Source organism: Silene latifolia, chromosome 10 (assembly GCF_048544455.1).
Source record: "Silene latifolia isolate original U9 population chromosome 10, ASM4854445v1, whole genome shotgun sequence".
Taxonomy (NCBI): Eukaryota; Viridiplantae; Streptophyta; class Magnoliopsida; order Caryophyllales; family Caryophyllaceae; genus Silene; species Silene latifolia.
In genome coordinates, this window is record NC_133535.1 from 121248221 (window position 1) to 121266080 (window position 17860).

General features: G+C 35.5%; 1 protein-coding gene across 4 annotated transcripts; it reads right to left on the reverse strand.

The window, feature by feature from the left end:
- Window positions 1-7138: 7138 nt before the first annotated feature.
- Window positions 7139-17442, reverse strand: LOC141605867 (subtilisin-like protease SBT2.5). 4 transcript variants are annotated; one of them, XM_074424782.1, is made up of 12 exons: window positions 17072-17442; window positions 15560-16025; window positions 14783-14982; window positions 14018-14162; window positions 13531-13925; window positions 12809-12904; window positions 12656-12728; window positions 11517-11802; window positions 10697-11022; window positions 10000-10267; window positions 8522-8806; window positions 7139-7942 (listed from the first exon to the last, which is right to left on the reverse strand). In XM_074424782.1, the coding sequence occupies exons 3-12, from the start codon at window positions 14953-14955 to the stop codon at window positions 7539-7541; spliced, it is 2451 nt and encodes an 816-aa protein (XP_074280883.1). In that variant the 5' UTR covers window positions 14956-14982; window positions 15560-16025; window positions 17072-17442; the 3' UTR covers window positions 7139-7538. The 4 variants fall into 4 exon arrangements, with proteins under 4 accessions (XP_074280883.1, XP_074280886.1, XP_074280884.1 ...); XM_074424785.1 differs by lacking the exon at window positions 17072-17442 and having other exon boundaries at window positions 10000-10264; window positions 15560-15777; XM_074424783.1 differs by lacking the exons at window positions 15560-16025; window positions 17072-17442 and adding an exon at window positions 15428-15540.
- Between the last annotated feature and the right edge of the window lie 418 nt (window positions 17443-17860).

The following is a 17860-nucleotide window of genomic DNA, read 5'->3' on the forward strand; positions in this document are numbered from 1 at the left end:
GATTGGAAGTATGAAACTTTTTGCATTATAAAAAGATGTTTAAAATTTTTGAACCAAATTAAAAGCAAACCAAAGCATAAGAAAGAGAATTACCTTTTTTTGCGGATAGAGAAGAGTGTTGACAGATATGAAAAATAAACATGAAAGAAAAATAAAGAATAGAAAGATAAGAAATTACCTTTTTGCAGAGGAGATAAAGTTTTTTTTTGGAATGGACTTTTTCAAAGTGTGTGTTTGTTTTTTTACCTCAAGTAGCAAAGAATTTATAGGGGCTTGGGGAATAGAATCGGTTTTTCCGTAATAAAGTATAGAAAGATAAGTAATTAACTGTCTACCAACAAAAAAAAAAGATAAGAAATTACCTTTTTGCAGAGGAGATGCAGAGTTTTTTCTTGAATACAAACAGTTTTACGTATTTATTCGGTGTGTGTGTGTTTTTTTTCTCAAAAAACCACGCAATAGCGATATTTATAGGGGTTGGGGAATACAAACAGTTTTCCAGTAATTATATTAGATTAGGTTAGGTAACTGTTTTTAATAAAAACTGAAAAGTGGAACTGCTTTTTATAAATATTACTAAGTCGTTATTATTCAACTCGTTATTGTAGTGTGTAATTTGCGCTTTATTTTTGTGGTTGGTTTGTGAAAAAAACAATGATAATATTAACAAAAAAATTAAAGTAACTAGTATTAATTCTCATATAATGTAGGTCTCACTTTATTATCTAGAAGATACATTTTAGGTTAAAATGTAATTCGAACAATGACAAATAGTAAAAGTCTTTGACATTTTTAGGCGAGGTCTTCATCGTAGCCACTTTCTTTTGTGTCTCTTTTGTCTTTGTTAGTTCATGCATCTGATTCATATTCCTGCAATTTTTGCTTAGTATTTAGCAGCTACATTAATAGCGAATAGCAGTAGAATAACATTGATAGCAGAGAATAACAACACATTAATAGCGAATAGCAAAGAATCTAAATTTAGCAACTACTCTGCTTTGTTATTGCGACACTATCCATTTCCACCAAGAATATCCATTTTCTATCCAAAAATAACAACATATTAATAGCACAATAGCAAAGAGAATAACACAACAGCAGCAGAATAGCAGAGTAACACAGAATAATAGGGGAATAACAAAGAGAATAAAAGGATAACATATTCCTGCAATTTTTGGTAGTTCATGCATCCGATTTATATTGTCGCAATTTTTGCTTAGTATTTAGAAGCTACATTAATAGCAGAATAGCAATGGAATAACATTAATAGCAGTAGAATAACAACACATTAATAGCAGAATAGCAAAGAGAATAACACAACAAAAGAGAATAGCGAGTAACACAGAATAATAGGGGAATAACGAGAATAAGAGGATAACATTAGAATAATAGGAGAGTATTAGTCCGATTCATACCTCTTCGTTTCGATTCTTCTTCATCTTCGTCATCGAAGGGGACTTTCAAAATGGAAGAGTACAAGTTCTACTGTTGTGGTTCACCCACTTCTTGCGGTTACCGCATCTTCGCTTCCTCTTTTGTTGCTTGGTTTTGGCCTTTTCTTTGGAGGACCTTAATCTTTTGCCATTGCCCTTATTCTTGGCCTTGTTTGGCGGTCGAAGGTCAATGTCATTTGAAGCTGTGATGCCTAGTAGAGCCTCGATTTCCTGGTTTTTAGTCTTGGTTCGATTGGTCTGTGATGTTCTCCCCGAATCGTGTCGATTTTCTGCAGCTTGCTTCATGTGTTTAACGGAGCATAACCGTCCATCACCCCGACAGTTGCATAAATCTCAGACCAAACCTTTGACATCTCAGCTTTCTTGATGTCAACCTCATCAATCTCTTCTATCACCTTTCCATTTTCATCTCGGACAACTGGCCTGTATGATTTCTTTGTCCATCGAGCAAGGACATAAGGGTCAGGTATCCTGTGGACCTGCCTACCATTCCACACCCAAAGTATATGGCGACAAACAATGCCATGCCTCTCAAACAGCTTACATGCACATTTGCTCTCGTTAGTTTTGATGTTAAATTCAACTCGGAAGCTCCTGTGCTTGAGTCCATCACGAACGTCATGATACTCCACCGCCCCTACTTCATTTGTCAAACCCCCACCCCCATGCTGCATATGGCATGTTTGACTTCATTCTGAAAGTCCCCAAAGATAGGATGGGTGTAGACAAGTGAGGCATGCATCTCCACCTTAATAGCGAATAGCGGTGGAATTACATTAATAGCAGTAGAATAACAACACATTAATAGCAGAATAGCGATAGACTAAATTTAGCGCTACTACTTTGCTTTATTGCGTACACTATCCATTTCCACAAAGAATATCCGTTTTTTATTCAAAAATAACAACACATTAATAGAAGAATAGCAAAGAGAATAACACAACAAAGAGAGAATAACAACACATTAATAGCAGAATAGCAGTAGAATAACAACACATTAATAGCAGAATAGCAGTAGAATAACAACACATTAATAGCGAGAATAGCAAAGAGACTAAATTTAGCGATTACTTTGTCATTATTGCGGACACTATCCATTTCCACAAAGAATATTCGTTTTTTATTCAAAAATAACAACACATTAATAGAAGAATAGCGGGAATAACATTAATAGCGAGAATAACACAACAAAGCAGCAGAATAGCGGTAGAATAACACAACAGCAGCGAGATAGCGAGTAACACGGGAATAATAGGGGAATAACGAAAGAGAATAGCGGTGGAATAACATTAATAGCGAAATAGCGTGGAATACCTTCATCGGCCCTACTTTCTCGAGCATACTATGCTCATTGGCATTATCCATCCTCCTTTGTGTATGCCTTTGCTTCTCTATTGCGGAATTGTACCTCATCCAAAACTCGACGAGGGTTCCAAAATGGCTTTCAAACCGCTTGAAATAGTTGTTTGAACTTTCGGATCTCTGGGTTGTTCGCAACAAACAACCTAGAGGCTGATCCCGAAAGTATGCCGGTATCCACTTTTGTCTGATTGCAAAGACATACTTCAACCACCGGTTGCTTTCCATACCATGGGCTTCAATAACAGATCTTCCGATTCTGTTCAAATTCGTGTGGCTCGAGGTCGACATCCCACACAACGGCATTTATGTCGGTCATAAATTCCGTATCATTGCAGATTGCCCTTCCCACTTTCTCAGGCATTTTCTGCATGATATGCCACATGCAATACTTGTGGACAGAATGGTTGAAGACATTTGGGCGGGCTTTTTTTAATTCCCGGGCACTGTCCGTAATTACACATTGAGGTTCTTTCTTTGCCCCATTGCTTCGAGGAATTTTTTAAAAATCCACTCAAATGAATGCTGACTCTCAAAGTCAAGTAACCCAGCTGCAAAAGTCACCGTCTTCTTGTTGTGGTCTACTCCGGTGAAGGGAGTAAACACCATGAAATATTTGTTTGTCCCATAAGTAGGGTCAAACGAGATCGTGTCTCCATATAACTTGTAGTTGTTTATCCCTTCCTTATCATTAAATAACCTTCGTCAAGCATTTGTTCTCATCCCGATCATAAGCAAAGTAGAACCCCTTTGTTTCACCAAAGATTTTGAAATGCCCAATGAACATTTTAGCATCGTTATCCCCAATGTAACACTTGATATTTCGTTTGAAGTTTTTGAAGTCTAGCAAAGAGGCACTGATATTCTGATAACCATTTGAGTATTCCTTGAGAATTCCGAAGCTCAATGTTGGACCTATGTTGAGCTTAGTATGATCAATAATGGTCCTCTTAATGTAGTCATGGACGTCCCTTGAGAGCTTCTGGAACTTCCTGTTTTTGACAGAGTAAAGAGAGTGATTGTGAACGTCTACAAAGACATCCACAATATACCCAAATGTCCTGGTCATCTTTTTTTTCACGTGTTCTCAACCTCATGTTCGCCTTGCGACCACACCTTGTCGAGCATGCTTCTTTGGTCGTCTAATTCGCCGGTCTTTGTTCTCTCATCGTACTCAAATTACCAGCTTCATGATTTGTTGCTTCAAGTCGCATTTTCTTTTCATATCCCTATACCCCCGTCTCATTACGGACCGGTGATTTGACGGTGACGCCCCCTTATATTGCGCATTTGTGTACCTTCTCACATCAAATCCGCAAGCCGATGCATATATCTTTGTAGAACTGCATCTTGCATCCTCCAAGGTAAGAAAGAACATGCCACGTTTAGGCGTAAAATCACTCTCAACAGTCCTCACCCACGCTCGGTCCCCGGGTGTCTTCTTTGTAATGAAGAGTTGAGACAAACTCATCGTTTTCTTCGTCAACAGGTTGGGCTGGTGTGTATATACTTTGTTATTAGAAGAATCCCCATTAGGTAAGACTGCATTGTCTTCAACAATAGACACAAAGAGAAAGATCTCGACAAGAAATTAATATAATGAGTACAGTCATTGGACAACAAAATCACAATAACATCACAATAACAAAGAGCACGGGGAGAGATCAACATTGCAAAGAATGTGACAATAACAAGATGATAACAAAGAAGTGTGAAACAGACGACAATCAATAACATCACAATAACACTAAATGTGTTTATCTCATGCTACTCTCTTATCAGCCGTATATTTTCACGCTACTGCACAATAATATCACAACAATAGTAGCATAATATCAGAATAAGAGTACAATAATATCAACATGTTTCTCTACTTTTTTACAATAATAGTACAGTAATATCAGAATAACAGTACTCTGGTTCTACTTTATTACATACAGATAATACTGTATTTATTATGTAACTCTTTTGCAAGGCATATATTTTCATGTTACTGCACAATAATAGCACAATAATGTTACAATAATACCACAATAACAGTACAATAATATAATCATGTTACTGTACGGTTACAATAATAGTACATTAATATCAGAATAACAGTTCTCTTTTTCTCTCTTAATGCAAGCCGAGACATACAATAATAGTATCGAATAACAATGAGAAACACATAGAAATCAATAATTGATTTATAAACACTCAGGCTAATAATAGTACATTAATATTAGAATAACAGTTCTCTTTTTGTACTCTAATACATGCCAGATAGTACAATAATATCAGAATAACAGCTGAGAAACACATAGAAATCAATAATTGATTTATACACACTGAGGCTAATAATAGTACATTAATATCGAATAACCGTTTTCTTTTTCTACTCTAATACAAGCCGGACGAGATAATAATATCGTAATAACAAATGAAAACATGTAGAAATCAATAATTTATTTATAAACAACGGCGGATGAAGAGATAAGAATGAATAGCAATATTACCTGTTTCCATATTCACTTTGTCGAGTTGATTTCTTCGCTAACATTGTTATTGATCTCATTGTCCATCTTTTATACCAAAAAAGAAAAATCAAGTATTGAATTCAATTAAAATCAACGAATTTACACTAAAAATCAACGATTTTTACATTAATTAGGTTTTTTACATTAATTTCGAAAATACGATTGAATATACTAAAAATCAACGAATTTACATTACCTCGTAATTCGATTGCGACTACAAATCAACGATTTTGTGTAATTTTATTAGGTTTTTTATGAATTTCCTATAGTCGGCGTTCTGATTTTTGAGTTTTCTCTGTTTTTGATTTGTAGAGAGATGTAGAGAGAGAGAAATATCGTTAGAATGAGGTTCTTTGTTTTCATGTTTCAAATAACTTTTTGTATTTTTCGATTTTTCCTTTTTTTTTTTCTAATTTATCTTTTAATCTCAGCCCTTGATTTCTTTTAATCTCAGCCCTTGATTTCCCCAACTCACAACTCACCATAAGACCCCAACTCACGAGATCCCGCCTCTCTCTCTCTCTCTCTCTCTCTCTCTCTCTCTCTCTCTCTCTCTCTCTCTCTCTCTCTCTCTCTCTATATATATATATATATATATATATATATATGACTTTGTACTAGTCGTTTCGGGTTATTTTGGGTCACTTCAAGTCATTTGGGATCGAGTCAATTATGAATCGGGTCTTTTCGGGTTGGGTCACCTCAGGTCGGGTCAACATTGGGTCAGACAATGTTCGGGTCGTGTCTGGGTCGGGTCGGGTCAATTCGGGTTTCGGGTCGTATTTGGGTCAAGCAAGTTCGGGTCATTTTCGAGTCTCGGGTCGGGTCATTCGGGTCTGACCCATTTTGCCAGGTCTAGTTGGGACTGTATAATTTCAGAATCGTATGTAAATTAATGTGTATGCTGAATTAATGTATATTATACTCCGTATGATTTACTTAAATATTAATTGAAAATATAGTAATCAACATATTAACTTATCCGCGTATAAAGACGGTATTCAACAAAAAAATTAATTCAGGTGTACTTACAAAAGGGCCCACGATTACAACTTTTTTTGGAAAAGAAAAAAAATGAACATGCTGGAATTGCACAAAATGTTCATATATTTATAAAGATAAGATTATTTTTGGTTGAATACTTGTATGCATAAAACCGTCCACTAATTCTCCTATAAAATGGCATTTAGTTGTCTTTATGTAAGACCTCTAATATGATAAGGGTAGTTACCAATGTATATTTATTTTTCACTTCTTTTTGTTAGTTTCTAGGTAGTTTATGGCATGTTTACACATTTTTAGCATGAGACGTCTCTCCGGAGACCTACTCTTTAAACCGTCAATCACAAGATCTACGCATACGTCTAAGAAAAGGAGGAATTTGTGTTTGATTAAGTTTAGGAAACGGAAAGGAACACAACATACACGCCCTAGGACAAATCATACTCTCTTCCTCCTGCTCGCTAGTAGTAATGCTAGATCAGTACATTTTTGAATTCTGGTATCTATATATTCCTCTGATGTGATTTGTGTTCTTATAGAATTGGTCGAGTCCTGCACAGCTACGGTTCAGTAGATGTCTGTCTGGTCATATGAGATTATGAGTTGTTTTTAGTGTCCAGTAACTAGTCAAGTAGTCAACTCAGGTCGGATTTGTCATGGGTCCAATGGTCGATTGGAGTTTTATCAATGACCATTTCGGCCTCAGGTTGAGTTAAACCGGTTTTTATTCAACAGGATTTTGAGATCTATCATGTCAGATTTCAAACGATTAACTTCACCAATTCCGAAACCAAGACAAGCCGATATTTAACACCACGATATACTCAGAATATTACAACAGGAATTGGAATATAGTACAGTACATGTCCCACATTCCCCTTCATTTCCTCAGGTAACTAATTTACACAGGAAATGACTACTGGAAGAGGTGGGTACAATTGGATCTATAGGAATGATTAACCTAAAGAGGATTACAAGAGCACTACAACATATTACAAGAAAGATCAGCAAAAAAGTACTCGATAGTCGATACTATTACTCTAGAAGGAAACTAGCAAGTTTCCAAACTATTTCCTACAATAAATACTTCAAACACCTATCATGTTCATAATATTGCATTCTCGAGACCTCTATTATTACCCAAGTCATAAAGAATACCATAAAGTTTGATCTCGTGTTTTACCAACGAGATTTTACTAAATTATCACTTGTAACCCATAGCCACTACCGGGATTCTTACCTTGTGGCCTCTGCTTCCTTTCAAACAGACTTCACCAAATGTGTAGGACCCGGTCAATGAACGGGCTGTAAGGGTTACTGTAAACTTCCGAGATGCACCTGGCAATAAAGTCATTGCAGGCGGGTTCACTTCAATAGCAACTGCTGGTGACATCCTTGCTGAGATTCTATATGTTTCTTCCTCGGCAACATTAGTCACAGTCCTCGTGACAGTTCGGGTCCCAACAAGGTGTGAGATTGCGATTGAAGGGGTATTGAGATTAGATGGATGGCCCATGGTGAAGTTACAACGGGAATGTGTGTAGTTGCTTATTTCATGGGGATTGATTCCCGGTGTGGTACACAAAAATCCCAAGTAGTCTGAATAACCTGCAAAAGCCATTCCAGCAATACACGGGATTATGAACTGAAAACCCATCATGGAAAAATGCACTTATAACAAGTTAGAATTCCCAAAGTATACACACTGAATTCAGAAACCTGGTTCCTGATTTTGGAGTATTAAGTAGTATTAACTAGATCTTAATTTTCATTTTCGTAAGTTGTTGACCACATTGTATTAAACCTTGGTCGCGATATTGTATACTGACCGAGTAATAAAAGTTTTCAATGCTACCGCAACTGCATTTTAGGAGTGTATCGGCAAACATTTACGGCTCAGCGATCGAAGTCAAATCATGATGACCAATTCCGAGATCAAGTCTCAAATTAAGATTTAATAAATGTTGATGGCAACACATTCAGGTTTACCAGGACTTTGAAAAGTACTACTTCCATCCCATTTTTATTCACCATTTGACTCTGATGGTCAACCGATGTAAAGTTGGACCATTCATTTTTCCAAACATATGCAAGGATACAATCTAAAATTTGTCTACCAAGGTAAAATAGGGTCAATATATAAGTGGAATGTAGGGAGTGCCTAACAAAATAACTAAGAGCACAAACCTGCATCAAATATGAGTCCCGGGTCTAGAGCAGCTCGAGGATCGACATGTCCACTTCCATAATCAAATGGAGTAGCAGTTACCAAAGTGATATCCTCAGATGATCCAGTATATTGTTGTGCTTGGAGAAGCCTTCCTGCTCTATCAAATGTTGAGGTGGTGGTCATCAAGGCTGACTTAATAGCTGCAGGAGTCCAGTGAGGGTGTTTTTGCTTTATGAGAGCAGCTATCCCTGCAATATGTGGAGCTGCCATACTCGTTCCAGATATCATCGCAAATCCTTCTCCTGTTTGAGAAATGTCTTAGTCATATGCTTGTTTCAGAATAGCGAGTTTCAGGCTCCAGTTAAAATGCAAACTTTTGGGTGAAGTCTGACCAAGTCTAAGATCATTAAGTATGAAAATAAATCTTGAAACGATGGTTTTATGAGAGTTTATGTCATGAGAAGTCTAGTAATCTATTCCCACCATCTCCATCATTTTACCCCTTTCTTTATTGAGTCACTGCAAAATAATTGGTCATTTTCTAGTTAAATAGAGAGTTAACTTATACAAAACTCAGTTAAATAAAATAATTACAAGGGTAGAGTGATATGTTGAGGTGGATGTGCGGCCATACAAGGAAAGATCGATTAAGGAATGAGGTGATTAGGGAAAAGTGAAAGTGGCGCCAATAGAGGACAAGATGATGGAAAACCGACTAAGATGGTTTGGCCATGTGAGAAGGAGACCTATGGACGCACCCGTTAGGAGGCTGGAGACTTGGGGAACCGAAAAGGTTGCTAGGGGTAGAGGGAGACCAAAACAGACATGGCTGAGAGTGATACAGCAAGATATGAGATTTCTCGGGCTTGATGAGGGATTGGTGACTGAGAGGGCACAACGGAAGGCAATGACACATGTGGATTTTTAGTTTTTGACATTATTTGATATATTTAATGTTTTTATTTAATTTTTAAAATTTATTTTGTTCTTTTCAGATTTATTACACCTTTTTACCAACAACTTTCTTATATATTAATACTTGGTTCACTTTTAAGGTATTTCGGACCCTTAAGTTTTACTTCGGTGTTCAAAATCGTTTTAATCTTTATTCTCGATTTAAATTCTAAGTTTTTATAAAAGAAATCCGGACTTCAATTTTAAAACCTATAAGTTTACCTGGCTTTTGTATTATGTTTCACTCCCCTTTTGTTTTTCACATTTTCTTCTCTATTTTTTTCGCATTTTTTTGTCAGCCGGCCCCAAATCATTTTGGGATTAAGGCTCTGATGTTGTTGTTGTTGTTGTTGTTGTTGTTGTTGGTAGAGTGATATGTTTACTGATAAATTGTCCAAGTCAAAGGATAATAATGATATTTCATCAATAAATCATAAATCTGATCTCTTGTCAAATGGAGACAATATACACGGAATGGGGGAAGTATAATTTACGGAATTAACCTAGCATGGATATGATGGAGAACAACAACCAAGCTTACCTGCGAAATTGGGTTCATCGGTCCCATTTGGAGCCCATGCAGCCCATATGAGAGATCCTGGAGCCAGAATATCAGGCTTCAGAAGATCTGCATCTTGAAAGCTGTAGTCTTTTATGTTGGGGCCCCTAGCAGAAAATATCGCAACTTGTGGGGCCGACTTGTGAAGAACTGGCTTTAGCCCATTCCCAATGCTGCCTTTTGCCTCAAACCTTTTCACTCGGCCAGTCCAGTCTCGTGATGTAGAGACATTGTAGTAGTCTATGAGCTTCTGATTACAAGGTAGGGGAGAAATTCAACTAATGAACCAAAAAAGCTGACAGTATGCTCTCTAACAAGAGATTAAAGAAAAAGAACAAGAAAATCGAGCTCTATCATACTGACCATTGAATATCTTAAGATAGTAAAATGCAGTAGCAAGACTGGCTTCAATTTTCTTATTCAATGTGATTATGAATTTATGCTGCAACAATTCTCGAATGTAGAAAACGACTTTAGTTATCAACCAACTTGAACTCTATTATTTGTGGTGTAAAGAGAGCCATAAGGATTGTTTTGACTCTGACAGGTTTTAAATCCAGGTCATGAATATCAACCTTGAACAAATTTTCCCTGTTACGCATCATTATCACTTAAAATTCAACTCTGCCATAAGAACGACTCATTCTCAGTACAAGATTGATAGGAATCAGAATACTACCATGGAAGTGTCGACATCAGTGATAACAATGCCCGGAATACGGCTAGGGACAGGTTCGAATTTGGTTCCTGGAGTAACATTTTCAACAGCAAGAATGAAACCAGCGGCACCAAGACTCCTGGCTGTTTCAGAAACTCTCTTGACTGATGCTGTGCCAATAACAAAGTTGAAGGAATAGCCACAGACTAGAATATTTCCTTCCACAAGCTTTCTGTTAAGAACTTCAGGTTTCTGACAATCTGAAGGACTAAATCTCGTAGCTGTTGAGTCTAGCAATACATCATTTGCAGCAACCAGGGTAAATTTTTGGTCTAGATGAGTGGCAGCTGTCAATCAAGACAAGCAAATAAGCATATTACATTATTAGACAACTTACAAATTTTAAAACCCACATTACAGTAATTGAGTTAATTTCTAATTAGATGATTATAGAATATATGATAAAAAAAATTTAAAAAAACACAGGCATTGAGAAAATCCCTAAATTATATTAAGGGCGCTCAGAAAACAGAATTGGGACCTTGCAAATAAATGGCCCATATGACCAGCATGCTGGTGCAAAGAGATAACCGTTATGGACAGTTGCAAGTTACAGCAGAGTTCATTTTTTATGCACGCAAGAAAAGAACAAACTTGTATGTTGGCTAGCTTATTTGTACGAGTAAAATTATTTTTTGCTGATACTGGATTCAAAAACCATCAACACCAAACTGTCCTTCCCTTTACTGTAAGAAAAAAAAAGTTGAAAAAAAAAGTCGTGTTTCCAGCAGTCCAGCGGTAGAACATGCTTTATGGAGTAAGATAAGGTAGAAGAACTTACGTGACAGCCCCATTCCAACCAACTCTTTCCCATTTCCCAAAGTAAGATGATTTTTGTATCGACGATCATCTATTGCAGCAGCAACAGATGTAATCCACGGACTATAAGACAACATAGTCTTGGGAAAAGGACCCCCATTTCCACCTGCCTGAGCTACAAAGATGCCTGCTTTTACAGCTGAAAGAAGCGCAGCATCAAAAGGATTCAAAAAGGTCGTTTTTGTTTCAGCTGGCGGACTGTTTGGACCAACTGAAAGGTTTATGATGTCAACACCGTCAACCACGGCCTGTCAAGACGATGGCTTTGTAAGACCACACATTTTAATTGCAAATATAATTAAATAACATAACCACACATTTTAATCGCAAATATAATTCAAATAACATAAATATAATTCAAATAACATAAGTATAATTCAAATAACATTTAAACGCGTCTTATGGTGTAGTCGGGTTTTATTTTACAAAGCAGTTTTAAGAAATATTTTAAAGTTGTAGCAATTCTCGACGTAATTTTCATTTTCGGTTATGTGGAAACAGTTATGTGTTGCTAACACAGGGAAGTTTCGATGTGTGCTGTAGATAACATAGGGATAAGAATCCATAGTCCATACACAAGGGAGCCCTTGAAGGATCGCGTTAATGTTATTCTCGTTGTAATTAAAAGTTGAAATAAAACACAAATAGTCGAATCAGTCCATGTGTTCTCGGAAAAAGCGCCTCTATGTTTTAGCATAAAGAAAAGACTGCATATATTCGACCCCTTAGCCCGTCATTCTCAGGATCCCTAGAGGCACACGAGTAATATCGTTACAGTTGTAGTTAAATTACTGACTCACTGATGCGATATTCCCAAAAAAGCTGGGCATGTTAAGACTGACTTAGCACTCTAGAACGCTAAAGTTTAAGCACCATAGATGAGTATTACACAGCTCTTGTAGAATACTCTGACCTCATTATTCTACTCTTCCTCGATCAAATTTGCCATGCATGACACCACACTAACATCCCCATTAAATTTTGTAAGGTCATTAGTCGTGACATTAATTAGAGTGAACACAAAAATAACCTGCTATAATTCCTTAAAAAGTTCCTCAATGTGCAATATAAATATACATCAGCAAAAACGTTTATAACTACCTGGTCAATAGCAGCCATTACATCTGCGACAAATCCTCCAAAAAGTCTGTAAAGAGCCTTATAAACAGCAATTCTGAAAGATTAGAATAAGGGTTGAGTCCCAAAATTCAAAGTATGATTATATCGATCAACACCACATTTTCCGATCCTCACCTAGCACGAGGAGCCATGCCACTTGCTTTTCCAAATTCATATCCATGTAATCTAACGGGTATTCCATTGTTGCCAGCAGCAATAGAAGCTGTGTGGCTGCAAAATATTAAGTTACTAGGTAAAAAAAAAAGTAGAAGCTGTAACACAAATAGCTGAACCTGTTAGCAGGTATTCAGTTCAAGAGATGGGGCTTTTTGATGCAGAAGTCCAGAAAAAAAAAGAGCATGGAACTATGGAAGTGCCCAGAGACCCAATTCTTTCCTAGCATTATTTATTGATTATCAACCTCAAGTTGTCAATCCATCAAGTTTTAGCAGTTTAGACGCATGCGACATTGTTTGCTACGTAAAAGTATACAGTCATACTCCCTCTGTTCAAGCCACTTCACTACGTTACTCACTGTCAGTCACATTTTTAGAAATGTAATGAAATGGACTGAACAAAGGAACAATCATAATTTTTATCAACAAGGAAAAAAACAATATTTTAAATTGCTACGGAGTATTTAGCAATTTAACACCCAACCCCAAATGTTATAATGTGTCTACGCCATCAAGGTAAGGAGGGTCAGGTCGTAGTTATGTAGCTTTAACATTGTGTTAACCCATAATGAAACAGCACCGAGTAAGTGTACTTCACGATAAAAAGAAATACAACTAGTTTAGTAAGCCATTTTGTTTTATTCTGTCATAAAACACCTCAGAAAGGAGAAAAGTTCTAACCTCCCATGTCCGTCACCGTCCAGTGGAGAAGCAAAATCAACTGACGGATTAAATGCTCCAGCTGCTATGGCTGCTTTAGCAAAATGCTGAGCACCAACAATCTTGCCATTACAAAAACTTCTTTTTGTATCAGGATCAACTTCACATTTCCCTCTGTACTTTGGAACAGGTCCATAACGCTCGGTATCATGTGAAGCGAAACTAGGATGCAGTGGATATATCCCTGAGTCGATAAATCCTATAACAATGTCCTCTCCCGCCTTGTCGTGGCCACCTCCTGTGGGCCATACCTCTGTAGGAAGCCCTAAAAACTCAGGCGTGTGCGTGGTAAGTCTCCTCACTTTCCAATCTCTTTCAACTGATTTCACACTAGGGGCTCGACTTAGGATGTCTGCCTATTACAAATTGTGACCGCATAAGTTATTACCAAGCAGTATAAAAATGAACACGGACAGGATTGTTGTAATAAACCTATCAAAAGTGTCACCTGTTCGGGTGAAATATGAACTGCAAAGCCATTTATTAGGTGGCGGTAACTGTATAATTTGGTGTAAGTACCACCAGAAAACAGCAACCCAAGAAGCATATCATGTTTCTTTTCCAAATGACGAGCATATGATGTAACAGCCTCACTGAAATACGAGATGAAACATAATAAGCAATGTTGCGACCAATTGTTTAAGACTTCATAAGTATAGGACTCACTCAAATCCAAACACTATTATTTTATGCCTGCAGGAATATGATCTTACAACACCCCAATATCAACATCGTAACAAGTCAGACACCATAGAGCAACTTAAATCGATGATGATCTGTCCCTTTACCCACTCCACCCCACTTATATTGTACCCATTTGATTTTCGTGGTCAGATGAAGTCGGCTTAGAGAAATATTTTCTCACACTATACAACTATTATATATGTTTTTTTTTTAAAATAATATGAAAATAGTTTTTTCGATAAATTAAACATGACTTCTTTTACATTATATTTGTACATTATTTGCGAGAGATTAATGGTCAGAGTTGATATCCTTTGAGCATTGTAGTCTAGCAGGAAAATAAAGTTTGGGATCATGGTAACACATTACATGCCTGACTAGCAAACCCATTACCATTCATCTATTTCACTCCAATAACCAAGAGTATAACAAACCTATACTAAATATAACCAGAATGAAAGTTAACTCATCATCACAATGTTATGGCAGAAGACTGATACATTCACCAGTAGTAAATAAGCACTCTCACCTGGTAACATCAATCTTCTCGTCGGACTCCGATGCAGTGGCCTCGAAACCATTAACCCCACCTCGGTAGCTGACCACAGGCTCCCCCTCAAGTATCACTATGTAGACCTCTGCCTTTATCACAGCCAAAAGGACAAGAAACAACAATAAAAATCCCAATTTACAGCCCTTCATTTTCACAGCTCAAACAACAAACCACCCCTGTAGTGTCAAATGAAAACAAATTAACAATCAATTACGATAAACCCGGTTAAGAATAAAAATTGTTTTTGAGATGAGAAACACTCTATTAAGCAAGTTATTATAGCAAAATCAGGGTATCATAACATCAATCATACGCTTCTGAAGATTCTGACTGACAGATTAATCACAAGATCTATGAAAACAAATCTAGTTAATATTTACTTTGAATATATGATAAAGAAAAGTGGGTGTTCTAGAAAGGGAAAGTTGTCTGCTTTATTCAACTTTTTAATACACAAATGCTGAATAAATGATACACATACACACACTTTGAAGCAAAGCATCAAAAAACAACCAACTCAAAACATCATTCACATTTCAGCACTACTCTACTACTCTACTATCCCTATAAAGGAATATGCTTGATTACCGATACAAAAATACTTGTATAAAGCGGTCTTACACAATTTCGTATAAAATCGTCTTACACAAGACTAATTGCCACAATTATTGTTGATAGAATCATAACATTATTAGTACAAAACAAGGAAAAAGGTAAGATCTTTAGATAAAAACACAAAGAAAGGAATCATACCAAGAAATCCCAGAATGGGAAAAACTTGAAATTGAGAGATACCCAGTTCCTAAATTGTGGTCCAAATCAAAACCCAGAAATTAAAAATCAAAAAAAATGAAAAAAACAAAAAGGTGGTAGTACAGTACAGTAGAAAATAGAATGAATAAGTGGAGTGAAGTGAGAGAGTGAGAGTGAGAGGTAGTTACTAGTTAGGGTTTTTAATATGAAAATTTATTGAACAAATTAAAAAAACGCGCCAGACAAGGGTAGTGAACGTGGAGGGGACACCTTTGTTTATTCAAAACAAACAAACATAGCCGATAATATTATGATATAAAACCGTTTTACACAAATCAATCAATCAATACTATATATTAAATTCAGAAACCAAGGGATTTCAATGTAATTAAATAAAGTTATACAAATTAGTTATACTATATAGTTTTAAATCAATAGTACCGTGTGATGGACCCGATTAAGGGATCTCAATGCAAATATTATATAGTTTGGGTTAAAATTAAATTATATAGAAGTTTGGTAATTTTCCTAAACATTTGTAAGAGACTAAAACATGATCAATTTATTTAAAATAAAATAATTAATTAAGATAGTCAATTTTCTTAAAATAAAATAATTAATTAATTAAGATGGTCAGTTTCAAGGAGACTAAAAGAAAGAAGATGTTTGGTAATTTTCTTAAATATTTATAGAAGACTAGAAAATGGTCCCATTTTCTTAAAATAAAATAATTAATTAGTATAAACATGCACACTTATGGTATTAATTATTATCATCATAAAATTATATATTAAATTTAAAATCTATGCAATTTTATTAAACTTTATAGTTTATTATATGTATAGAGATGTTAATTATTTAACATACAAAAATATAATATAAGTAGGTTATAAATAATTCAAGTTAGATTCCATGATATATAATATTGCATAATTTTTTCGATTTGATTTAATGCATATATATAATATATTTATATAAATATATAATCTTCTTAAAATTGCATGCCTAAGTAGTAAAAGTAATTTCGTCAGTAAAGAAAAGAATTGTAGTAACATTGGATATAGTTATATGATAGTAATAACTCATTTGAATAGTGAAAGTACCAATATTATCAGCGAGATTAGTGAAAGTGGTAGAAACAGCAACGGGAGTAGTGAAATAATCAATATTAATGCGACAATAGTGAAAGTAACAATAATTACGGCGGGAGAAGAGAAATTATCAATATTAATGCGGCAGTAGTGACAGTAACAATAATTAAAGCGAGAGTAGTGAAAGTAACAATGATTGCGGACAAGTAGTGAAATGTTCTTACTATTGTTTCATTAATAAGAGTAAAATATTAATAGCGAGAGTAGTGAATTTGTTAAAAAAATTATTTCATCGTAATTTTAGCATATGTCATAGAAAATATATTAATGATAAATTTATGAGTTATGCAACTTTAAGTAATTTTATTTAATGAAAAAAAAATTAATGATAAGTAGAGGTAGTCCGGGCGAAGCCGGGCACCAATACTAGTATTTGATTGTAAAATTAAGTGAATTATTTATATAAAAATTTCTCACTAAAATAGTTTCTACCAATCACTAATTTCTATAATAAAGACATTAAGATATGTTGTATACTTGTATGATTTTATAATGTGATATTGTAATTTGTAAACCCGTTTTACACGAGACTTGCTTCAAACAGAAAACAAAGGTCACAAACAAAATCATGATGAGTGTTATATTGATTGATTAATTAAGAGAGTACATTTTTGTTGTGATTGTTGATTAGTGTATGTGTGACTTTGTGTATCTCACTTGTTTAAATGGTGTTATTTGTAGTATAGTACATGATGATGATGGATTGGTTGTTTTCACGGGTGTAATAGAGTCAAAAGTTTGATAGCATAACTACAATGTATGTATATACGAGTAATATTGAGTTTGTGGAATGATGTTGATATTTAATGTTGTGAACGAGTAACCCATGTGAGTTCTTGCTATTTCACACAAAGTTTAGGAAAGGGTGTTTGTCACTATTTTCTCACGGTTTTCATTTCGCTTTTTAAAGGCGGTGTGTCGTATTTCTTAATCTTCTCGTGGTTTGGATTATTTGTTTACGTATTTCTTCGTAAAGGCAAATTATTGAATAGGATTGAGAAAGTAATGACTAGTCATTTGTAGTGTACCGATATCTGATTAGAGTGATCCATGTGATCCTCTAACACAAGGATCACGCTATCTAATTAACTTTACTGCATTTTTCAAAATATGTGAGCGAGGAAGTGTAGTTAATACAGTGTAGGCCAGG

What these genes read in the sequence shown, in the direction of transcription:
- LOC141605867 (XM_074424782.1), bottom strand. Translation starts at nt 14,955, where the DNA reads ATGAAGGGCTGTAAATTGGGATTTTTATTGTTGTTTCTTGTCCTTTTG. An exon ending in GAGAAGATTGATGTTACCAG is followed by an intron (nt 14,163 to 14,782) that starts GTGAGAGTGCTT and finishes CTCGTATTTCAG; the next exon opens with TGAGGCTGTTACATCATATG. An exon ending in CTGATGTCGACACTTCCATG is followed by an intron (nt 10,268 to 10,696) that starts GTAGTATTCTGA and finishes CCTTGTAATCAG; the next exon opens with AAGCTCATAGACTACTACAA.